The sequence below is a fragment of the Ornithorhynchus anatinus genome, chromosome 4, assembly GCF_004115215.2.
Source record: "Ornithorhynchus anatinus isolate Pmale09 chromosome 4, mOrnAna1.pri.v4, whole genome shotgun sequence".
NCBI lineage: Eukaryota > Metazoa > Chordata > Mammalia > Monotremata > Ornithorhynchidae > Ornithorhynchus > Ornithorhynchus anatinus.
Genome location: NC_041731.1, coordinates 25,063,336 through 25,088,864, shown reverse-complemented (window position 1 = coordinate 25,088,864; position 25,529 = coordinate 25,063,336). Strand labels below are relative to the sequence as shown.

The following is a 25,529-nucleotide window of genomic DNA, read 5'->3' as shown; positions in this document are numbered from 1 at the left end:
GTTCACTTCCTTGAGCAGTATTCTGTTGCCAATTACTTTTGTCCCAATATTTCTTCTTTCCTCAGGTTCAGCCCAATAATTACAGCACCTTTTATGATGACCAAAGACAAAACTGGTCCATCATGTTTGAGTCAGAAAAGACTGCAGGGGATTTCAGTAAACAGGTACGACCTTTTGCTCGTTTCGGGAGGGATTGGCGCAGCTTTGATAGCCTATGAACTCAGCAAAACATAAAAAAGCAGAACTCATCATGTGTTTTCATCTTGTGGAAGTGAGGAGTAGTCTGACCTCCCAGCTGATGGTTCAGACTTGGAGAGCAATTTCAAGGGATTTCTAAAACACTTTCTGCCTGCGGTGCCGAGCTTCGAAACACTGTCTTTAAAAATATTCAAAATCAGCAATGTGTTCAAAAGATGACTTTCCTGCTTCTTGTCTCTCCTGCATGATTGTCAGTACTTCCTGAAGTGGAAGTAAGCATTCATTCAATCAGTCGTATTTATTGAGGGTTTACTATGTGCAGAGAACTCTTGGGCTTAGTGTGGCCCTAGCTCTAGCATTGACTTTTTGTTTTAATGGTATTTGTGAAGCACTTACTTTGTGCCAGACATTGTTCTAAGTGCTGGCGTAGATACGAGGTAATCAGGTTGGACACAGTCCCCGTCCACCTGGGGCTCACAGTCTTAGTTCCCATTTGATAGATGAGGTAACTGAGGCTAGGAGAAGTGAAGTGACTTGCCCAGGTTCTACTCTTCCCAGGCCATGCTCTCTCCATTAGGCCACACTGCTTCCCTTCCTTTTTTCTCCCTCCACTGCAAGTGTTGGGGTAATGAACAGTCAATTAATGGTATTGTTTACTGCAATGGCAGAATGCAATATATCAGTTGGTTGACACATTCTCCAGTGATAAGGCAGGGGAGGAGCAAAGTCCTGGATAATCAACCCCTAAATTACATGGCTTCATTTGCCATTGTAGATCTTCAAGGTTATTAGACTGTCACCGTTTCGTACATGGGGTAACTTTGGCATTTGCTGCCTCCAAGGGTTAAGTTTGCTTTCTTAGGTAAGCAGCTGTCAGAAAAGAGGCCCACACTCACAAGGGATGTTTTTTTCCTTGCAGATCTGCATTGCCAAATGTAACAGTAATTCCTCCTTGGACACCGTGCTGTCCCAAGATCTCCTGGTCGGAGAGGGAGTGGCGGTGGAAGCAGGAGATTCTTTGGAGGTGGCCTACACGGGCTGGCTCTTCCAGAATCATGGACTGGGCCAGGTACAGAGAACTTTCACTCCTGAATGGCTGGTGGAAAGAATAATCTTGCGATTCTGAATTGTCAAGGGCATGGAGTTGTCTTTCCTGTTCTTGGGGAAGTAAAATCTGGAGATCAGAAGATTCGCAGGAGGGCCTCATTTCTTTGGCTACGCAGGAATGATCCAGCCTGTGGCTGGACAAACCAGGAAGTCAAGTGGACAGTCAGGACCCTCTCCTGGTTTCTGTCCTCCAAGAAGGAGGCATCAGGGAGGAGAGAGAGTGCGTGGCTCACTGGAAAGGCTTCTAAAGCTCCTCAAATGCTGCATTTTTTTTGATGGTATTTGTTAGTGCTTACTATGTGCCAGGCACTGTACTAAGCTATGAGGTAGATATAAGATAATCAGGTTGGACATAGTCCTAGTCCCCATTTTACAGATGAGGTAACTGAGGCACAGCGAAGTGAACTGACTTGCCCAAGGTCACACAGCAGACTTGTGGAACTGGGATTAGAATCCAGGTCCTCTGACTCCCAGGCCTGTGCCATATCCACTAGGCCAGGCTGCTTCCAATAGAAACCCCTTACCACTGGCCTCAAAGCACTCAATCAGCTCTCTCCCTCCTACCTTACACTCCTGAGTTCCTGCTACTAAAGAGCCCAAACAATTTGCTCCTGTAATGGCTACCTGCTCAATGTACTTCAGTCCCATCTTTCTCACCACCAACCACCTTGCCCATGCTCTCCTGGCTCGGGGCTCCCTCACCCTTCATACAGGACAGATGACCACTCTCCCTACCTTCAAAGCCTTATTAAAATCACATCTCCAAGAGGCCTTCCTTGACAAAGCCCTTATCTCATTCATCCATTCATTCATTCATTCATTCATTCTATCGTATTTATTGAGCACTTACTGTGTGAAGAGCACTGTACTTATGTGCTTGGAAAGTACAGTTCAGCAACAGATAGAGATAATCCCTACCAAACAACGGGCTCACAGTCTAGAATGGGGAGACAGACATCAAAACAAGTAAACAGGCATTAATAGCATCAGTATAAATAAATAAAATTATATATATATCATTAAACTTAATAGAATAAATATGTATCTTTATACACAAGTGTTGTGGCTCCTCTTCTTCTCTCTTCTGCATCAATCAGTATGCCAGTCAGTCATATTTATAGAATGCTTACCATGTGCAGAGCACTTTACTAAGCGCTTGGGAGAGTACAGTGTAACAATAAACAGACAGTCCCTGCCCTCAACAGGCTTACAGTCTAGAGGACTAATCACTTAGGTACTTGGATCTGTACCCTTTAAACACTTGATAGTCACCCAGTCCCCATTCAGCAGCACTTATATACATATCCGTAATTTCTTTATGTTAATATCTGTCTCCCCCTCTAGTCTGAAAGCATGTTGTGGACAGAGAATATTGTCTACTAACTCTATAGTATTGTTCTTTTCCAAGCACTTTATCCAGTTCTCTGTATCCAGTAAGGGCTCAATAAGTACCATTGATTTTTTGATAAATTGTGGGAGTTCCAGGGCCCTGCAACTCATTCTGGAAACCCAGGCCTCCTCATTCATTCATTCATTCAATAGTATTTAGTGAGCGCTTACTATGTGCAGAACACTGTACTAAGCGCTTGGAATGTACAATTCGGAAACAGATAGAGACAATCCCTGCCCATTGACGGGCTTACAGTCTAATCGGGGGAGACAGACAAAAACAATAGCAATAAATAGAATCAAGGGCATGTACATCTCATTAACTAAATAGGGTAATAAAAATACCCCAGGGTCTTTGTTCAGGTGGAAGAGGCATTGTCGGGCACTGAGAGAAGCAGCCTAGGGCCCAGGGGTTTGGGAGGCACAATGTTTCTCAACTGCCATTCCCAGCTAAAGACAAAAGTATCCAGAGATCCATCCTGCCAGTTCGGAAACTGGGGACAGACTGAAACGGCCTAGTTTCTGAGTGTTACTTTGTTATATTTGGAAGAATATAACTTGTGGATCAAGAACAGAAGTTGCAAGTATAACTTAATCTCATGATTTTTGGATCGAAAAGAGCAAATTTATCATTCTGTAGGCTCGTTATGGGTAGGGAATGGGTCTGTTCACTATTATATCATACTCTCACAAATGCTTAGTAAAGTGCTCTGCACACAGTAAGCGCTCAATAAATACGATTGACTGACTGCCATTTTTTGTAGCTAAAGTGTGGTAGAAGAAAAGTCCTAGGGAGAGGGCTAAAGTCTGCATTACACCATCTAGTCACCAGTGCACCCCTGCTGCCTTTGAGTAATAACCAGGATCTTGACTCTCTTCTGAAGAACTGTGAGTGGGGGTCTCTGCAAGAGCACCCTATGGAGAGGGTTGGAGGGGAGGGATTTTCTAGGATGAGTTGAATATCTGGGGCACATGGAGTGGCATTTAAGAGGGGCATAGGTTTTCCCTGGTGTTTTTCCCACATCACCATTCCTTTTCCCTAATTGGAAAAGAATTCCCTTTGCTGCTCCAGTTCCCTGTTCTCCTTCTATTCCCATTTCTTTCTCTTTTTCATTCTTCCCCTTTCTTCCTGGCCTCAGTGTCCATTTCTCCATTTTAGCTCTGCCTTTTGTTTTCACTGCTCCCTGGGCAAAAACCTTAAGTGACACCCTTACATCAGTCTTAACTTGGTCCTGCTGTCTTTTCCCTCTGCCCCCTACCTCCCACCACCCCCATTGGTTTTTAGAGGGAGCTGATCATTCTGCTTCCTAGAAGCATCGTGGCCTGGTGAAAAGAGCTTGGGCCTGGGAGTCAGAGGACCTGAGTTCTTATCCCAACTCTGCCACTTGACTGCTTGTGTAACCTTGAGCAAGTCACTTTATAACGCTTTGCCTCAGTTTCCTGATCTGCAAAATGGGATTCAGTACCTGTTCTCCTTCATACTTAGACTGTGAGCCTCATGTGGGACCTGCACTTAGTATAGCACTTAGTACAGTGCTTGGCACATAGTAAGTGCTTAACAAACACCACAGTTATTATTATTATTATTATTCCACCTACTTATAGGTTGTTGTGGCAAGACCAGAGTACTTGTGGAAGCAGCGTGGCTCAGTGGAAAGAGCACGGGCTTTGGAGTCAGGGGTCATGAGTTTGAATCCCGGCTCTGCCACTTGTCAGCTGTGTGACTGTGGCAAGTCAGTTAACTTCTCTGTGCCTCAGTTACCTCATCTGTACAATGGGGATTAAGACTGTGAGCCCCACGTGGGACAATCTGATTCTGTGTGACTGTGGGCAAGTCACTTAACTTCTCTGGGCCTCAGTTACCTCATCTGTAAAATGGGGATTAAGACTGTGAGCCCCACGTGGGACAACCTGATTCCCCTGTGTCTGCCCCAGCGCTTAGAACAGTGCTCTGCACATAGTAAGTGCTTAACAAATACCAACATTATTATTATTACCCCAGCGCTTAGAACAGTGTTCTGCACATAGTAAAGCGCTTAACAAATACCAACATTATTATTATTATTATTGTGGAATAACTCAGCCTTTTGGACCAGTTTGCAGCCCTTTGGTCTCTCCAACTGGGGACCCGCACTCAGTATTTTTTCCAAAGGATTCATGTTTCTGTACGACCAAGTGCCACCTCCAGAGGGTTCTTAGATATTCTCAAGATTGGAAATTTAATCTATGCTCTGCATAGTAATCATTGTGACATTTACTAGGTGCTTACCATGCACCAAACACTATATTAAGTGTGGGGTGGAAACAGAATAATCAGGTTGGACAGTCTGTGTCCCTCATCTGACTTCTGGTGTAAGTGGGAAGGAGAAGGTATATATTTCATTCCCGTTTAATAGATGAGAAAACTGAGGCCCAGAGAAGTTAAGTGACTTGCTCAAGATCACACTACAGACAAGTGGCAAAGCCAGGGTTAGAACTCAGGTCCTCTGACTCCCAGACCAGAGCTCTTACCACTTAGCCACTCTGCTTTGTAAATAGTAGTGTGTTATGGGCAGCATGATAGACTGAGCTCATTGAGGGGAGGGAATATGTCTGTTGTACTCTCCCCAGCATTTAATACAGTGCTTTGCACACAGTAAGTGCTCAGTAAGTATGAATGAATGAATGAAAAAACAGTAAGTCGTTTTGCATAGAATAACAGAAACACTAGAGGGAGTGGTGCAGAATTGAGGGCAAATGAGAGAAAAAGGGCTCTTTTTAGCAAGTAAGAGAAGAGAGAATGGATTTTAATAGGGCCATCAAATGGAATGAAGGGATTCTGGAGGCAAGAACTATCTGCATGAGTCACCTGGATGGGGTGGAGGAAGTTAAGGAGACCTAGGTGTGTGTGGCGAAGGGTAAGTAAGAAGAAGTGGGAAGACTTACTTGAAATTTCTGTCAGTGGAAAGTTGGAAGGAATGTGGGAATCCAGTACTGAATTATAAGGTAAAAAGTAGCCTTATGCACTGCAAGTGTGTAAACAGTCTGCCTGAGATAACTCCTTTGGATCAAATAAATAGGAGGCTCTGTTGGTTAAGTGACAGGGAAGAAATTTAGTGAAACGCCTAACCCAAGTTTAGAGCACCACCCCTGATGCAAATGTTAATTTTCATGCTAAATTTTCAAATTCTTGTGAGTAGAAAAACATTTTTCCCTGTACTCTCCTCATTGTAAGAGAACAGCTGATGTAGGTCAGAGTCTGCAAAACAAAGAGAAGTCAAAATGTCTAATTAACATGCCAAAGCTACCATCTAGGGACCCAACTCAATATCTTTGGGTACACAAACAGGATTATTCGGTGCTCTCTATGTGCCAAAACACTGTGCTAAATGCCTGGGGCAGAGACACTTAGACTGGATAATTGAACGGCACTCACCGCACACATCCAGTCCTTCACTAAAACCTGCTGGTCTCACCTTCACAACTTCGCCAAGATCCTCCCTTTCCTCTCCATCCAAACTGCTACCTTGCTGGTACAATCTCTCATAATATCCCAACTGGATTATTGCATCAGCCTTGTCTCTGATTTCCCATCCTCCTGTCTCTCCTCACTTTAGTCTATACTTGACTCTGCTGCCTGGATCATCTTCCTACAGAAATGCTCTGGGCATGTCACTTGCCTCAAAAACCTCCAGTTGTTGCCTATTAACCTTCACATGAAACAAAAACTCACTCGACTTCAAAACTCTCTATCACCTGGCCCCCTCCTACCTAACCGCCCTTTTCTCTTTCTCCTGCCCATCCTGTACACTCCTCTTCTCTGCCACCGCTAACCTACTCACAGTCCCTCGTTCTCCCCTGTCCCACCGTCGACCCCTGGCTCATGTCCTACCACTGACCTGGAATGCCCTCCCTCCTCACATCTGCCAAACTAACTCTCTTCCCCTCTTCAAAGCCCTACTCAGAGCTCACCTCCAGGAGGCCTTCCTAGACTGAGCCCTCCCTTTCCCTCTGCCCCTCCTTCCCTCCTCATTCCCCATACTCCCTCTGCTCTCTACTCCTTCCCCTCTCCACAGCACTTGTGTATATTTATATATATTATATATTACTCTATTAATGATGTGTCTATATCTATGATTCTGTTTATCTATTTTGATGGTATTGATGCCTGACTACTTGTTTTATTTTGCTATCTGTCTCCCCCTTTTAGACTATGAGTCCATTGTTGGGCAGGGGTTGTCTCTATCTGTTGACAAATTGTACATTCCTAGTGCTTAGTACAGTGCTCTGCACATAGTAAGCGTTCAATAAATATGATTGAATGAATAAATGAGCCTCAGTCAAATATTGATTCACGAATTGCCAGGCAGGTCTTAACGACAAGGAATGTTCTGTTCCTGGAATTGTATCCACCCTACCTCTAATTGTATCCTCCACTCTACCGAGACTGCTCTCTCTAAGGTCACCCATGACCTCCTTCTTGCCAAATCCAATGGCTCCTACTCCATTCTAATCCTCCTTGACCTCTCTGCTGCCTTTGAAACTGTCGACCATCCCCTCCTCCTCCATACCATCTCTCACCTTGGCTTCACGGACTCCATCCTCTCCTGGTTCTCCTCTTATCTCTCTGGCCAGTCATTCTCGGTCTCCTTCGCTGGCGCCTCCTCCCCCTCCCATCCTTTAACTGTTGGAGTTCCTCAAGGGTCACTTCTCGGCCCTCTTCTTTTCTCCATTTACACTCACTCCCTCGGTGAACTCATTCGCTCTCACGGCTTTGACTACCATCTCTACGCAGATGACACGCAGATCTACATCTCCGCCCCTGTCCTCTCCCCCTCCCTTCAGGCTCGCATCTCCTCCCGCCTCCAGGACGTCTCCACCTGGATGTCGGCCCGCCACCTAAAACTCAACATGAGCAAGACTGAGCTCCTCATCTTCCCTCCCAAACCCGGTCCTCTCCCAGACTTCTCTATCACCGTGGATGGCACGGCACGTGGTTGGACAGCATCCTTCCCGTCTCTCGGGCCCGCAATCTCGGTGTCATCCTTGACTCGTCTCTCTCGTTCACCCGACACATCCTATCCGTTACCGAGACCTGCTGGTTTCACCTTTACAATATCGCCAAGATCCGCCCTTTCCTCTCCACCCAAACGGCTACCTTACTGCTACGGGCTCTTGTTATATCCCGGCTAGACTACTGTGTCAGCCTTCTCTCTGATCTCCCTTCCTCCTCTCTCGTCCCGCTCCAGTCTATTCTTCACTCCGCTGCCCGGCTCATCTTCCTGCAGAAACGATCTGGGCATGTCACTCCCCTTCTTAAACACCTCCAATGGTTGCCTATCAACCTCCGCTCCAAACAAAAACTCCTCACTCTAGGCTTCAAGGCTCTCCATCACCTTGCCCCTTCCTACCTCTCCTCCCTTCTCTCTTTCTACTGCCCACCCCGCATGTTCCGCTCCTCAGCCGCCCACCTCCTCACCGTCCCTCGGTCTCACCTATCCCGCCGTCGACCCCTGGGCCACGTCCTCCCGCGGTCCTGGAACACCCTCCCTCCTCACCTCCGCCAAACTGATTCTCTTCCCCTCTTCAAAACCCTACTTAAAACTCACCTCCTCCAAGAGTCCTTCCCAGACTGAGCTCCCCTTCTCCCTCTACTCCCTCTACCACCCCCCCCCACCTCTCCGCAGCTTAACCCTCTTTTCTCCCCATTTCCCTCTGCTCCTCCCCCTCTTCCTTCCCATCCCCTCAGCACTGTACTCGTCTGCTCAACTGTATATATTTTCATTACCCTATTTATTTTGTTAATGAATTGTACATCGCCTCGATTCTATTTAGTTGCCATTGTTTCTACGAGATGTTCTTCCCCTTGACTCTATTGCCATTGTTCTTGTCTGTCCGCCTCCCCCGTTTAGACTGTGCCCGTCAAACGGCAGGGACTGTCTCTATCTGTTGCTGACTTGTTCATTCCAAGCGCTTAGTACAGTGCTCTGCACATAGTAAGCGCTCAATAAATACTATTGAATGAATGAATGAATCGGGCTAAGAAAAATGTGTGAAAACCAGTTTGCAGGGTTTTGCACCATAATTCCACCAGGTTAGAGCATTATAGTTAAAAATGTCACATAGAATGGGTAGAGAAGCAGCAAGGCATAGTAAATAAAGTATGGTCCTGGGAGTCAGAATGTCCTTATTTCTATTCCCAGCTCTGCCACTTGTCTACTAAGTGACCTTGGGCAAGTCACTTCACTTCACTTCAGTCTAGGGACACAACTTGAAGTGAAAATGGATGACTACAGGATTGAATTATAGAAGATTGATGAGTATTCTGTAGGAACTATCCGGTCTGTAGCAGAGGGATGAGAAAGAGGCTCTCTTGAGGTCCTGTGTGGTTGAATACTGGTGTCCGGAGGGTTTCTGGGCGGTGTTGAAGTGGCACATGCTGGAAGACTTGTAACCTTGTGCCTCAGTTACCTCATCTTTAAAATGGGCACTGAATGTGTGAGCCCCACGTGGGATAGGGACTGTGTCCAACGTGATTTGCTTTTTGTATCCACCCCATCGCTTAGTACAGTGCCTGACACATAGAAAAGCACTTAACAAATACCGTTTTAAAAATTATTATTATTATTATATATGGATTGATTTGTGATCAGAACTAATGTCTGCCTTTTTTCGTAAAAGTAAGACACTTAGATCCAGTCACTATCACTATCACATTCCCTTTGATCGCGGCTCATCAACTATTTAATGGATCCTCCCTACCGCATGTAGTCCAGGTATTTTTTTCTGCCCAGTGCCCTGCTAGACTGCTGTGTAGCAAGCCTGGCCCTTCAACTACTCCACATCGTAGAGCTGAGTGGCTAGTACAACTAATGAGGTAGATGCGCCAGGAAGTCATTTAATCCCACCCATCATTTGAGGCTGATTTTCAAGAAATTTCAATCCCAATTTTTGCAACCTATTCACAAATATCTGTTAGGCAGATTAATGTAATAATTGTGGTACTTATTAAGTGCTTTCTACATGCTGCGCACTATACTCAGTGCTGGGATAGTTAGACGTTAAGCAGGTTAGAGAACAAGTTTGCAATTCCAATTTTACAGTTGAGGGAACTGTGGCTCAGAGAAGTGAAGTGACTTGCCCATGGTCACACAGCAGGGAGGTGGCAGATCTGGGATTAGAATCCAGGTTCTCCGGACTCCCAAACTCTTTCCTTTAGACTATGCTGCTTCATATCATATCATAAAAATCCTGACTATTTTCAAACCCAGGAACTGCACATTCCCATTTCCTGGCAATTCCTAATTAACTGGCCCCACTACCTTACTTTTGTGCAGGTGTTTGACTCCACCACTAACAAGGATAAATTGCTTCGTCTGAAGCTGGGATCCAGGAAAGTCATTAAGGTAAAAGCCTTGAGCATTTCTCAGTTTTTTACGCGGCTCAGACTATTACTCGTTCCAAACCCCAGGTCCTACTGGGCAGTCTAGGGACACAACTTGAAGTGAAAATGGATGACTACAGGATTGAATTATAGAAGACTGATGAGTATTCTGTAGGAACTATCCGGTCTGTAGCGGAGGGATGAGAAAGAGGCTCTCTTGAGGTCCTGTGTGGTTGAATACTGGTGTCCGGAGGGTTTCTGGGCGGTGTTGAAGTGGCACATGCTGGAAGACTTGTAACCTTGTGTTTCTGATCTCCTCAGGGCTGGGAGGATGGAATGCTGGGCATGAAGAAAGGGGGAAAAAGATTTCTCATCATCCCTCCGGCGTGGGCTTATGGATCAGAAGGGCTAGGTGGCCGAATCCCTTCAGATGCGGTCTTGGCATTTGAAGTGGAGGTCAGGCGGGTGAGTTCTGCAGTGTCCTTTTAACCTGGTCATTCTTTGGCCACTTTTGTGTATTGGTCTTGTGGGAAAGACGACCTTAAAATCAGTCTCTGAAGTAAAAATGAAGTGCCTCGCCTCCTAAACGAGAGCTTGGAATTTTTGCTCTGTAGAGACATATTTTGCTTTATTACCTTACAGTACTCGCCAAGTTGTGGCAAAACCAGAATATCTCGGAGGAGATGCAGAGCTTCTTTATTACTTTGTGTCTGCGCTTGGACCTGAGTTTGTTGAACAAAGCTAGGCCACCAGCTCCAAATTCAACCACCCTTCTCTGGAGCTTTTGGAAGTGGGGACAAATTTTTTTAAAAAGCTTGCAAGATTCTAGCCAGGTCTGGAAGCAGCAGAGAGAGCCAGGCTGTTGGTCCAGGCAGGTCCACTTGCCCTCTAGCTAATAATAATTGTAGTATTTAGGAGGTTACTATGTGCAGTACTACTATGAGGTAGATACAAGTTCTCTGGGCAGGCGAAGCCCCCATCCCATATGGGGCTAACAGTCCAAGTAGAAAGGAGAATATTTTACAAATGAGGAAGCTGAGGCCAGAGAAAGTCAAGCAGCAGACAATTTGCAGTGTAGGGGCTAGAACCCAGGTCCTCTGACTCTCAGGCCTGTGCTCTTTCCATTAGGCCTTGCTGCTTCTCACACTACACAGAGATATGCTCCTGACCATCAGGCACCCTTAGAAATAACTTTTGTTCCCTACCTCCCTTCCCACTTTTCTTCCCTCCCCACTTTTTCAGATCCTTGCCCCGAGGAGGCAGTCCTCCTTCCCACTCCAAAACCTCTGTTCGGTGCTGTTTCTTGTGCTGGCATCCTGCCTCGAAATCCCGCCTCTTCCCCTCTCCTGGGCCCTTTGCCAAGGCACACCTCCATTGAGATTCGACCTCCTTTGGGACACTGCCTCCCAGGCACCCTGCCTCCTGCCTGCTACTCTCTCCATTGCGCTTCTGCAGGTTATGGCTAATGGTGCTCAACAAACCACAGTGAGTCTCTTGAGCGAACTTTGGGAGAATGTTCCAACTGTCCAACCGAGCTGAACCCTCTTTCCTTAGGTGAAGTTTGCCAAAGATCCTGGCTCCGATGGGCAGAGCAGTATTTGTTCTCGAGATTCTGCATCTCCTTCTCCATCACCCAGCACCAACAGACTCTGTACGGATCCTGTTGTACTACCATCCCCTTCAGTGCCTTTCAAACCAGGGTAAGAATTCAGACCTGTAGCAAATTTCTCTTCTGTCAAACTCTGAGTGTCTTCGAGAGAATCAGAGCCAAAGGCCTTCCCTCATTTTGGATACCCAGAGTTTTGGGCACTTCCACGTGCAAGAATAAATCCTCTTCTATTGTATATGGAAAATGCAGCTGTACCACTGCCAGGTTTCATTTCTGTTTGGGTAGTCATGTTCTGCTAAATAGGGGCACAAGATGTGTACCTCGTACAGCTTTGCCATTGGTAAAATACGGGTGTTTTCTGATGGTGATGGAGTCACCTGCCAAGAAGGACAGGTTTTGGTTCTTAGACTTCAGCACCTAGAACCCGCCCAAAGAAATTGCTTATAGTTCTAATGGTTAAGCAGAGTGTAACAAGCAAGAAGGGGTGCAGGGGTGCAGCACATGCTGAAGGGCACTTACTTTAAAAAAAAATGTATAAAGGCATAGAGTCACTGTGCCATAGCCCCATCACCCAGCAGGCAGTTATCTTGATAGCAACTGCAGATCTCCATCTTTGGTGACCAGCCATTTTCCAGTACTCCTGCTAGGCTGTCTACCTCACAGAATCCCCTAGGTGATCTTCCTTTACTTGCTGAACTAGGACTAGAACCCAGGTGTCCTGATGCCCAGAGCTGTGTTCTTTTCACTGGACCAGCAGCAGGACTAGATGTCTTCTTTAGTGCCATGGGCACCGTGGGTAGTCAGACTTCCTATTGCCATCTAGGAGTATGTGATAAATGCCTCGGTTACTTGTCAGAATTGCTATTTAACTAGTTTGTCGTTGGGCCCAGTCCCACTGGTTAAGTCACCAGCTCTGTTATATTGTACTCTCCCAAACACTTAGTACAGTGCTCTGCACACAGTAAGCGCTCAGTATGGATGGTTGATTGATTAAACACTGACTATGGTGTTTCAACTATAACCATTTAGACAAGGTGAGATTGGGCAACCCTCAGGATCTGGGTGAAGTGGAGTTGAGGGAAATGTTTTCATGAGGAAAAATACCTTGTGTTCAACCTTTTTATTTGAAACTTCTGACTTTACATAGCCGGACTTGACTTTTTATCCAGAAGTAGTAAAAGTTCTCACATAGGGCTTTTTCTCCTGAAAATGTTCAAAACTTCCTTGTAATTTGGACTTGGGTGTCAGAGGGGTCCCCTAGTCTAATGATTGTGGTGTTTCTTTGCAGAGAGCCTGCTGTCCGAAACAAGTCAAACTCCATCAGTGAACAGCTTGCAGTAAGTGTTATGGTAATCTGAATGAACTCTCTCTATGCAAGTCTATTGACTGATAAATGCACGTGAAAATACAGAGACTTGTTTGTAAATGTAACCTTTTTCCAGATTTCCTCCTCCTGAATCTTCCCTTTTCCATCTTCCATTAAATTGTAAGTCCCTCAAGAGCAGGGGCTGTCTTAACAAATACTTCAGTTAATAAATTACTATTCAGTATTATTGGACTTGGCCAAACACCTAGCAGTTGATCAATCATTCATGGTTTTTATTGAGTGCAAAGCATTGTGTTAAGCACCTGGAGAGTACTCCAATAGCAAGACACACAAGCACAGCCCTCAAAGACATTAGAATCCTTGCTCAGGTGCTCAATAAATTCTAATGAGTGAATACTTGCCCCACTTGCTGCCCACCATTTTTTAGCTTTCTGCCTCCTGGCTCTTTTCTTCCCCACTGTCAGTTAATCACTGCTATTTATTGAGCACCTACTATGAGTCGTGCACTGCAGAGATAAAAAGCACATTCCCTACCTTTACAATCTTATGCGGAAGGCAGATAGAAAGCAGTGTACAGATAAGGAAAAGAGAGTGGGAAAACTTTATATGAGAATAAATAAGTGTTTAAATACAAAGGTAAGTAAGTTGGTATTTATTCAAGTGCAAAGGGTGGCTGTGAGTATAGTGATGGGAAAATCTCAGGGAGGACAGGGTTTGGATGGGAAAATGAGGAGTTTCTGTCTCTGCTCTTATAGACCGTAAGCTCCTTTAGGGCAGAGAATGTGTCCACCAACTCTAATGTCCCGGCTCTGCTACTTGTCTGCTGTGTGACCTTGGGCAAGTCACTACTTAACTTCTCTGAGCCTCAATTCCCTCATCTATAAAATGAGGATGAAGACTGTGAGTCCCACTTGGGACAACCTGATTACCTTGTATCTACCCCAGCTCTTAGAACGGTGCTTGGCACATAGTAAGCGCTTAACAAATACCATCATCATTATTATTATTATTGTTGTACTTGCCCAAGGGCTTAATACAGTGCTCCACGCACAGTAAGCCTCCAGTAAATATCATTGATTGATTGCATGATAGCAATAAATAAATAAATAAATTGCATAGTAGCAATAAAATAATAGAGAAGCAGTGTGGCTTAGTGGAAAGAGCCCGGGCTTGGGAGTCAGAGGTCGGGACCCCAGGCTCATGCTGCTTCTCAGATGGATGGATTAATTAATTAATTGACTGATGGTAAAGTGAGCCTGTCCCCTGGCCCAGTCTGTGTGAGTCACCCTAACTGTTAAAGGAGCCACTAGTTGCCTGTTGGCAAGTCTGCTGTCTGAGCTACCATTGACTGCAGTGAATATAGGTTGCTGGGGCAGCCCAGAGTCCAGGAGACTGAGGCCTGAAAGATCAGGGCCACCTCTGGGGACAAAGGGACCATGGACCCACTGTCCCAGCTAGTGTATGGATTCCCTCAGTAGGGAGGGAGGGGGAAGGTAGATAGGCAAATTAGAACTGGTAGTAGAGGGTTAGTGTGGTACTAAGAAAGTCATGAAGAGTATATCGGGGCCTGATGAACCAGTAAGCAGAGAGAAGGGTGTCGACTGGGGAGGACAAAGCAGCCGAGGAAACTGCTGAAAGACGTAGTTCATGAACAGAACGATTTGTCTTCCTCCAGAATCCTGATGTGGCCAAAACAAAGCTGATCTCTCGGATGGCTAAAATGGGGCAGCCCATGCTCCCCTTCCTGTCTCCCCAAGTGGACTCCAGTGACTCGGAGATGGAGGTACCCCCCGGGCTGTTGGGACCCTGCATTAGAGCCAGACAAGTTGATCCTGGCCAGATAGGCTGCGGGAGTCTCAACCCAAAAAGCATGTACTGCTACCTCTGTACCTGGGATTGAGGGCACATGCACAGAATATCAATTCTAGAACCATTTGTCCTTTTCTTTGGGGACCATAAGGAAGTCTGAGTGCCCAGCGCTTAATCGGAACAGCTTTTTGAAGAAGTCAAAGTACCTGCCATGCGCCTGGGTTCTCCTCCCTTCTAGACTGTGAGCCCATTGTGGGCAGCCATTGTCTCTCTTTGTTGCAGAATTGTACTTTCCAAGTGCTTAGAACAGTACTCTGCTCACAGTAAGGGCTTAGTAAATATGACTGAATGAATGAATAAAGTTTTGGATTGATCCTCTGATCACCCTGGGGCAAGGACTGCCAGGAAATTCTGAGCTCTGGCTTCAGAGAGACTTTGTAACATAATAATAATAAGAAGAAGAAGAATAGTGGCATTTAGCAAGTGCTTTCTGTGTGCCCAGCACTCTAAGTGCTGGAGTAGAGTAGAGATAAGGTAATCAGATCAGACACAGTCCCTATCCCAAATGAGGCTCAGAAATCTAAGGGGGAGGGAGGACAAGTATTGCACCCCCATTTTACAGATGAGGAAACTGAGGTCCACAGTGACTTGTCCAGTTAGGAAGATACCCTTTCCAATGCAGTGTTTACCAAAAAATTCAGAGAAGCAGCGATTCTAGCAAAATTGCCTGTGCTTTGGAGATTAGAAAGACTTGATTAGGAGGTGTAGAGGATAGAGCGTGGGCCTGGAAGTCAGAAGGTCATGGGTTCTAATCCCAGCTCTGCCACTTATCTGCTGTGTGAATTTTGGCAAATCACTTCACTTCTCTGGGCATAAATTCCCTCATCTGTAAAATGGGGATTGAGACTGTGAGCCCCATGTGGGACAGGGAATGTGTCCAACCCGATTTGCTTGTATCTACCCCAGCGTTTAGTACAGTGCCTCACACATAGTGCTTTACAAATGCCATAATTATTGTGTTTATTATTAGCCAGCTCAAGTTAATGAGGACTTGTGGAAACTGTTTCAGGACCCGAATGTTCTGCGAGGGGCAGGGCAGTCCATGGCTGCTCCACTGATCCAGTCCTCTTCTCAGCCAGCTCACTCGACACTGCCACAGAGAACATTACAAGGTAAAGAAGTTCTCTGCATCTCCGAATTTCTGGACCAACCATCTTTTAAGCCCCTCTGCATTCGCTCTAGATCTATTTTCCTGAGTGTGTCCCTGGGGCTTCCGTCATAAATTGCTGCCCGAAATAAAAACTAGAAAATCTCTCACTTGATTTCAGCACCTCAGGCCTCCGTTCCTGGGCTCCAAGTGCCTTCCACTGCCTTAATGCCAGTTGCGGCGATCCAGTCCCATGGAAATGCCCAGTCCTTCCAGGTATCGAGAAGATCACAGCCATATTGACTTGAAACAGAGTTATAGGTTTGGTTCTGTCACTTCAGTTTCAGTCAATCTGGTTTTACCCCTCCTTTAGTCATTAACACCTAACAATTTCCCTAAGCAAGATGGGTGTGGTATCTAAGCACCTACTATGTGTCAAACACTGTTCTAAATCCTGGGGTAGATACGAGATAGTTAGGTTGGACATATTCCCTGACCTGAATGGGGTTCCCAGTCTAAGTAGGAGAGAAAATAGGTATTGAATCCCCATTTTGCAGCTGAGGAAATTAAGCACAGAGAAATTTAGTGACTTGCCCAAGGTCACCAGCAGATAGGTGACAGAGCCAGGATCAGAACTCAGGACTTCCGATTTCTAAGCCCGTGCTCCTTCCACGAGGCCATACTGCTTCCATGCTGCTTGATTTCTAAGGAGGGATTCCAGTTGTCTCCTTGTTGGGTAAGCCCTAAGCCACATAGGAACTGGAACTCTAGAATCTTTTCCTGTCATCCAGCAGCTGAAAGCATTGGCCACTTTTTCTGAAGTCTCAGGACTGAGTCTTGTCCATCAGTTTCAGTAGGAGAAACCATCAGGAGCTATTGCTGAAATCCCAACTCCTCACTGTACACAAACTCTACAGGGATGGAAGCAATGAATTTGTCAGCTATAGGTGTTTTGAGTTCCTGATCTCTCTTATTTTGGTAGCCTAGTGATGAGAGAGGAGAAATTATGGAGAAGCAGCATGGCTTAGTGGATAGAGCACAAGCCTGGGAGTCAGAAGGGCTTGGATTCTAATCCCAGCTCCACCACTCATCTGCTGTTTGTGACCTTGGGCAAGTCAGGTCACTTCTGTGGGCCTCAGTTACCTCATCAGTAAAATGAGGTTTTAGCCTGTGAGGCCCATGTGGGACAGGGACTTGTGTCTAACCCAATCACCTTGCATCTCCCCCAGCACTTAGAACAGTGCCACAATTATTATTATGTGTGTACCATTTAACTGGAAAATTTGAAATTTATAAATCCCCTCCTCTTTTTTAATCCAACTTGGAATCTTTCCAAAACATTTTAGCTTGGTTTAATCACACAGTTTATGTGCAATTAGAGGGTGAAAAGACCATGTGACCTAGTCTCCTGCTTCTAGGGCAGGGCTTCCATTTTCCTCCACAGGTCCATTGCAGAGGGAAAGGGTGCCACCTGCTGCAACTGAGCTGTCCTACAGAATTCCCTGGGAGGACTCAGCAATTTCCCAGTCCCAACTCAGGATTTTACCTAGTTGGCTTCATGTAGCATGGCTGGGCAGTCCTGCTTCCTTCCATTCCCTCACTCAACTTGGTGATCCACCGGGATTATGCGCCTAGGGAACTGTTGAAAGGTATCCTTCGAGGTTTGAGCCTGAAAAGGTGTTAAATGTGGCTCTTCCCTTTAACTCACTCAGAGTCCTCTTAGCCCTATGCAGGTATACAAGCCTACGCTTATCCCCAGACGACCCCGGCCACCTCCCAGCTGCAGCCTGTCGGACAGATGTACCCAACACCGCTCTCCCAGGCTCCACATTTTCAAGGTGAGCACTGGAGTTGTGTTGAAAAAAATCTAAACCTGAACTTAAAAAAAAAAAAGAACAAAGCTTTTTTCTAGGTTTTGAAAACTCTCTCTCATGTTGTGAGGATGACACTGCAGCTTGACTTCCCTGGCCTTTCTGTGTCTGATCAGATGGTTTATTATTCAATGATTATCAGGCTTGGCAGCACAACACTGAAATTTGAATGGCTGTTGGCACAGTGGCTGATAAAATGGATCATCTGAGAACTCATTACGTTCATCATGTTTGGGAAAACACCTAGGCTTTGGCCTTGTTCTGCTACCCACTCCCTGGGCCATCTTGAAAAAAATGACTTGACCTTTCCTGGGCCTTCCTTTCTACCTCACCCAAATGGGAAAAATAATACTGTGTTTTCTGTACTCCGCAAGGATGAAGTGAAGGGAGGGATTCCAGTTATCTCCCTGCTGGCTAAGCCATAAGCCTTATAGGAACTCAAACTCTAGCATCTTTTTCTGTCGTCAGCAGCTGAAAGCATTAGCTACCCTTTCTGATATTTCAGGACCGAGGCTTGTCCATCATTTAGAAAGCCCTCTAAAAATAAAAACACCCTAGAAATTCGAACAACCAGCAGTTGTCTCATAAGCATTATTCAGTTGCCAACACACTCTTTCCCAGCCCTCTACTTCTTCCTGTGCAACTATGTTTTCTAATGATTGTGCTTGGCTTGGGTTCCAGGGCAGTCCCACTATTCATTTTTTTTCCATTTGTTTTTATTTTAGGATCAGGTGATGTTGCTTCATTTCTAATGACGGAGGCTCGGCAGCACAACACTGAAATTCGAATGGCTGTTGGCAAAGTGGCTGATAAAATGGATCATCTCACTTCCAAGGTGATTGGATTGGATTCTGTTGTGGGTGACCACCCCTTAATAGTTTTTGGGGGTTCCTCAGCAAGTGGTCTGCCCCTCATTCAAGCTCTGGAGTCCGATTTCTTTTTGTTGTCTCAAAAGCTGCCAGTTTTTGTTGACACTTACTTAAGGTCCCTTCTGATCTTCCTCTTAAGGTGGAAGAGTTACATAAACAAGCTATTGGTAACTCCTTGCTGCTGCCTGGTGTTTCAGTTACTATGGAAACCAGTATGATCATGAGCAACATCCAGAGGATCATTCAGGTGAGGGTGCTGGAGAAGAGGGGAGGTGTTTCAGGCTTGCTGTCTTTTTTTACAACAGCTGCCTCTTGTCTGGGTTCTTGAATTTTATCAGTGTCGTGTCCCCTGAAGCATATACATATGTAGGCAGACTAAAGTAATTCCAGTTTTGGGGAGCAGGTAGTTGACTCACTTTTAAATCAGTGATGTACTTTTTAGTACAGTGTAGACTAGGAATTATTGGGACCAGTGTTGAGTCTGAGCAGGAGGGTGAGCTTCCAGGAGGAAGAATTTAAAAAACAAGAAAGGTGTATAATGGGCCAGAGACCAGAGAGGAAAAGGTATCTCAAAGTAGAGCAAATAGACTGGACACAGTGTGAGAGAAAGGGAGCGAAAGATAAGAATTCAGAATAAGAAGAGTTACACACACACCCATCCACCCATATCTCCATATCCACAACCCCCCCCCCCCCCCACATGCACACATACACAACCCCTACCTGCACTATAGACTAAACTGTCCCTGAGCAAAAGAGGCAGCTGGGAGAGACCAGCCCCTAAGTAGAGAAGTTGGACTGCTTCTTCCTTGGCCTGCTAATGGAATGGGTCTAAACTGGACTGGACTTCCTGGGGTAGGTGAGATAAGCCAGAGTCCTGATTTGTCATTTTGGTGCTCTAGACCTTCCGTTCTGCGTTTCATTCAGCAGCAAAGGGTGGCTTGGGCTGGTTCAAAAAGTTCTGGTGGTGAAATAAATTACTTCTCCCCCTCAATCCCAAATAAGCGTGGCAGATTTGCCTCCATCATCCATGTCCCACTCATTCTCTGCTGCTTCTGTGAGGAACCATTAAAAAACAAACAGAAACAAAAAACAAAAGTTGTCAGCCTTGACTGAAATTGGGAGTAGGATAGCTGCTAATGTGGACAAAAACTAAATTCTGAGATAAATGATCTCATCATTGCCTGAACTGAGCACAGAATTGCAGCCAATTAGAGCTCTCCGCTTTCTCCGAAATCTTATTTTGCTTTCCCTGAAGTTGCATTTTGCTTGGATGATAACTGGAAAGTCTAAATAAAATCTAAATCTAAACAATTTGTTGGTAACATTGGAGGAGCTTCTCTTCATTACGTCATTCAGCTGTTTCCCTTACCTATTTTATTCTACTAGCTATTAGTGACTTTAAATACAGCATAAATCACTGCTTATTATGAAGTTCTAAATGGGTTGTTTCCTCACTCTAGGCTTCAAGGCTCTCCATCACCTTGCCCCTTCCTACCTCTCCTCCCTTCTCTCTTTCTACCACCCACCCCGCACGCTCCGCTCCTCTGCCGCCCACCTCCTCACCGTCCCTCGGTCTCGCCTATCCCACCGTCGACCCCTGGGCCACGTCCTCCCGCGGTCCTGGAACACCCTCCCTCCTCACCTCCGCCAAACTGATTCTCTTCCCCTCTTCAAAACCCTACTTAAAACTCACCTTCTCCAAGAGGCCTTCCCAGACTGAGCTCCCTTCTCCCTCTACTCCCTCTACCACCCCCCCTTCACCTCTCCGCAGCTAAACCCTCTTTTCCCCATTTCCCTCTGCTCCTCCACCTCTCCCTTCCCCTCCCCACAGCACTGTACTCGTCCGCTCAACTGTATATATTTCCATTACCCTATTTATTTTGTTAATGAATTGTACATCGCCTTGATTCTATTTAGTTGCCATTGTTTTTACGAGATGTTCTTCCCCTCGACTCTATTGCCATTGTTCTTGTATGTCCATCTCCCCCGATTAGACTGTAAGCCCGTCAAACGGCAGGGACTGTCTCTATCTGTTGCCGACCTGTTCATCTCAAGCGCTTAGTACAGTGCTCTGCACATAGTAAGTGCTCAATAAATACTATTGAATGAATGAATTAATATGGTGTCATAGATGCAAAAATACATAAGCTTGTTGCTTATCTCAAAACCTACTTGATTAGACTAGCTTTGTCTAGTGTGCATTCCAATGATTTTCTTGTATCTAACCTATTTCACTTGTGAAGAAATCAATTGGCATGTGTGCCTCTTTTGAACTTAGGAAAATGAAAGACTGAAGCAAGAGATACTTGAAAAAAGCAACCGAATTGAAGAGCAGAATGACAAGATCAGTGAACTAATTGAACGCAATCAGAGGTAATGGGGAGTGCAGAGTATTTGCTACAAAGACTCTTTAAATATCCAAATTAACATGCTGACTTAGGAAGAACAAGAGGTGAGGGGCTTTCACAGCTCACCTTAGCTTTTGAGAATCCATTTTGACCACAAGTAGATCCTCTTTCTATCAGGGCTGCACTGGTCACCCCATTAGTCATTGCTATTTACAATACAGCAGAGTTGGTAGGTATGTTCCCTGCCCACAAGTAGCTTACAATCTAGAGGGAGAGAAACATATTAATATAAAAAATAAATTACAGATAGGTATATAACTGCTGTAGGGCTGAGGATGGGGTGAATAGCAAGTGCTCAAAGAGTACTGACCCAAGTGCATAGGCAACACAAGGAAGGAGGGAATCAAGAGAAAGAAGTCTTAATCAGGGAAGGCCTCTTCGAGGTGATGTGACCTTCGAAGGTGGGGAGTATGGTCATCCGGCAAATATGAAGGCCGAGAGAGTTCCAGGGTAGAAGGAGGATGTGGGAAAGGGGTTGGTGGCGAGGTAGATGAGATGGAGCCCCATTGAGCAACCTGGCGCTAGAGCAAAGGTAGAGGACTGGGCTGTAGTAGGAAATCAGTGAGGTATGGTAGAAGGGAGCGAACTGATTGAGTGCTTTAAAGCCTATGGATAGGAATTGCTGTTTGATGATGAGGTGGATGGACAACCACGCAGTGGAAAGAGCACGGGCTTTGGAGTCAGGGCTCATGAGTTCGAATCCCAGCTCTGCCACTTGTCAGCTGTGTGACTGTGGGCAAGTCACTTAACTTCTCGGTGCCTCAGTTCCGTCATCTGTGAAATGGGGATTAAGACTGAGCCCCACGTGGGACAACCTGATTCCCCTGTGTCTACCCCAGCGCTTAGAACAGTGCTCTGCACATAGTAAGCACTTAACAAATACCAACATTATTATTGTTGGGAAGTGGGGGGATGTGAACTGAATGTTTTTTTAGAAAAATGATCTGGGCAACAGAGTGAAATATGGACTGGAGTGGGGACTGATAGGAAGCCGGGAGGTCAGCAAGGAGGCAGATAAAGTAGTCCGGCAGGATAGGATAAGTGATTGGATCAGCATAGTTGCAGTTTGGATGGAGAGAAAAGGGCAGATTTTAGCAATGTTGTGAAGTTAGAACAGACGCGATTTGGTGACAGATTGAATATGTGGGTTGAAGGACACCACATGAGAGAATGAGAGAGATGAGTAGAGGATAATGCCGGGATGTGGTCTTGTGAAATAGGATGGTGGTGCTGTTTTCATTGATAGCCTGCTTGCCTTCTTTATAACGTTGCCTGCTGGGTGACCTTAGATGTGGGTTCTTTTTTTTTATGGTATTCGTTAAGCACTTACTATGTGTCAGGCACTGTACTCAGTGCTGGGGGTAGATATAAGCTAATCAGATTGAACATAGTCAGTGTTCCACAAGGGGCTCACGGTTTTAGTCCCTGTGGTACAGATGAGGTAACCGAGGCACAGAGAAGTGACTTGCCCAATGTCACACAGAGGCAAGTGGCAGAACCCAGATCCTTCTGATTCCCATCTTCTCTGTGCCTGTTTCCTCTTCTGTGAAATGGGGAGTCATTACCTGTTCTCTCTCCTACTTAGATCGTGAGCTCCATGTGGGACAGAGACTGTGTCTGACCTGATTAACTTGTATCTCTCTCTGTGCTTAGACCAGTCCTTGACACCTAGTAAACACTTGATTAGTTACATAGTCATTACCATTATCACTTATCAGTATTATTATTGTTCCTGTGTGTGTTTCACAGATATGTTGAGCAGAGTAACCTGCTGATGGAGAAGAGGAACAACACACTTCAAACAACCACAGAAAACACCCAGGCCCGAGTACTGCATGCTGAGAAAGAGAAGGTAAAGTCTCCAGGGTGGGGACTACAAAGGAATAAGATGTGTAACCAAAGGATATGTCCATTAATTTCCCATATTCTGAGCCGAATTTTGACCATCTTTCAAAAAGCCAGAGTATTTCCAGAGTCTAATGAATGCTTTTTCCAGATTTATGTGAAGTGCTCTGGGACACTTTGGCTCAGAACAGTCCTTCTCTCAGCTGTTGGAGGAAAATAACAAACATAATAGTTTCTTGTTTTGGTTCCTTGGCCCAGAACAAGCCAATCAAGTAACAGTTGTGTGATATCTGGTTGAGCTTGCATACATGGATGAAAATGTTTTCTACACAGTAGTTACTCAAGGAGTACCCCACTTTCTGCAGTGGCCTTTTTATTTCAGATTTGATCTTTCACGTTGACCTTATAACCAGTTTGGGGAGTCAGTGGCCCTTAAGCTTTGCATATTTATTCATGATTAAAAAATATACAAGATACAGTCTCTCTTGCAACATTAGTTCTTCACAACTTATAAAGCTTTGTTAATGGTCACCTCTGAGACTATGGAAAGTTAACTGTGTCTTTCCCGTGACATATTCCTGTGAAGTACAGATTGACAAACACACTGTCAGAACATGCCATTGAACAGTGAGGTGTTTCTCTATATTCCGTTCTTGTAAGTAACAGAGCACTTACAGGTTTTTGTTTGTTTCTTATAGCGACTGATGTAAAATGTTTAGATTTTTTCTTTTAAATGGTGTCATTTGGAAATCAAACATCATGCCCAGACTGTATGGAGGTTGGATGACATTGGCTGAGTGTGGGTCAGGCTTACTTTCATATTTGGAAGCAGGAGTGATATTGGAGACTGTTAAACTTTGCATACAAAAAAAGTTGGAGACAAACTCTTCCTTGGGATACGGAGCTTTAATCGAGAGAGCTTGACTCTGGCATACTAGCTTGTGAAAGGTTTTCTGTGCTGTAGTCTCTCTCAGTATCCTGATTTGTACTTTTTGGGGTCTGAAACCTAGCCCTCACTTTTTATATTATAGAACTAGTTTCCCTTTGTTCAGATTTACCTTATACTCTCTGGTCTCAAAATGCACCCCCAAAGCAAAAGTAAAGACAGTTTGTATTTCCACCTCTTTAAATCCACTGACACCTAATTTTTCTTTTCTGACTCCAACACTTTCCCACTTGCTTTTCTGAACTCTTGGTTTTTTTTCCCCTGTCATGCTTTTCTCTTCCCAGCCCACGACATCAGCAGAACAGGGGTGGGACCAAGTGAGGCAACCCATGCACTGTGTAGGTGGTTGGCATTTTTGTTTCTTGCTTGCTTTTGCATGTGCTCACTTCTTTGTGCTCCCTAAAATGCCACTTGTACCCCTAGAGAGGTCTGTAGAGCTTTGTGGGTTTTTTTCTGGCCTTCAGTTTGGAGTAACCCCAGAGGTGTTCTAATTATTGTTCTTGGCAACTGGTCGGGCTTGTCCTTTGAAGGTCATTTGGCAGGGACAGAGAGTGCCCTCCGGGGGCCTTGATGGCCAGGGTGGCCTTCATGTGGTCAGTCTTACTTTGAACCTAGGCGGGCCTCAGGGATGCAAGTTTGAACCAGTAAGCTCACTGTATAAGGAGAAAATGCCTAGGTCCTCTGCATGGAGTTACCAGGTGCCTTCTCATACATCCCTGAGTCCTTCACCTCTGCTGCAGCTTTCTTGGGTTAGAGCCCTGCCTCCCTAGGCTGGCTCCTTCTCCTCTTGCCTCCATGCCCCCTCTGACATCATCAGCCTACTCCCTCCAATTCCCCCATTTTCCTAGTAAGCATATAGGTTAAGGAGCAGAGTGCAACCTCTAGAAATAGATTTTTTTCTTTGCAGTGCAAAGATAAGGGGTCAGTTACCTCTTTCAGTGGTGAAAAGAAGTATAAAAGGGAGAGTGCAGAGATCAAGGAGGTCTCTGAAGCCTGCCCCTCCAAGGACAAAGGAACAGCAGTGGCAATGTGTCAGTGATTGTTGGTTTTTTTTGCAGTGTCATTTGTACACTTTTCCCAGTGGAGGCAAAATATTTTCCATGTGTTGTTACTGATTTTAAGCTAAATATCAACCCTAAGTGTTTCCACTCAAATTTCCCCAGTGAAGTGGAGGCCCAAGTGAGTTTCTCTGCTTTTGTGGTGGTGTGTTGTATCCATACATTCTGATGAAAGGGTAGGAACTGCATTAATAATAAAGAATTTAAATACTTCCTATGTGCTAAGCACTATATTAAGCACTGGGATAGATATAAAAGAATTAGTCCCTGTCCCTCATGAGGCTCTCAATCTAAGCAGGAGGGTGAACAGTATTGAATTTCCATTTTACAGATGAGGAAACTGAGTCCCAGAGAAGTGAAGTTACTTGGCCAAAGCCACACACAGCAGACAAGTCCTCTGGCTCCCAGGCTTATGCTCTGTCCACTGGACCATGCTGCCTAATAGTTCTGTGGTAATGTCACCACTGCCCTTCCTCCCTTACTGAGACAAGGGCTGGAACTCCAAAGGTAGCTTAGCACGAGTCTCACAAAGCCCTGGACTTTCCTGGAAATAAACAGTTGGCTCCAGTTGTCTATACAG

General features: G+C 45.3%; 1 protein-coding gene across 3 annotated transcripts in view; it reads left to right on the top strand.

Annotated features, from left to right (window-relative positions):
• Positions 1-25,529, top strand: part of FKBP15 (FKBP prolyl isomerase family member 15) — a 57,675-nt gene that overhangs the window by 12,866 nt on the left and 19,280 nt on the right. Inside the window, exons 6-20 of one of the 3 annotated variants that reach the window (XM_029062499.2) lie at positions 66-164; positions 1,118-1,267; positions 10,011-10,079; positions 10,379-10,522; positions 11,612-11,757; positions 12,955-13,003; positions 14,669-14,776; positions 15,872-15,974; positions 16,131-16,225; positions 17,673-17,787; positions 18,546-18,655; positions 18,829-18,936; positions 20,971-21,065; positions 22,850-22,952; positions 24,176-24,229. In XM_029062499.2, the coding sequence (XP_028918332.1) occupies positions 66-164; positions 1,118-1,267; positions 10,011-10,079; positions 10,379-10,522; positions 11,612-11,757; positions 12,955-13,003; positions 14,669-14,776; positions 15,872-15,974; positions 16,131-16,225; positions 17,673-17,787; positions 18,546-18,655; positions 18,829-18,936; positions 20,971-21,065; positions 22,850-22,952; positions 24,176-24,229 (1,548 nt within the window). The remainder of the gene's footprint in view (positions 1-65; positions 165-1,117; positions 1,268-10,010; positions 10,080-10,378; positions 10,523-11,611; positions 11,758-12,954; positions 13,004-14,668; positions 14,777-15,871; positions 15,975-16,130; positions 16,226-17,672; positions 17,788-18,545; positions 18,656-18,828; positions 18,937-20,970; positions 21,066-22,849; positions 22,953-24,175; positions 24,230-25,529) is intronic. The other 2 variants (XM_029062500.2, XM_029062501.2) reach the window with 2 other exon arrangements.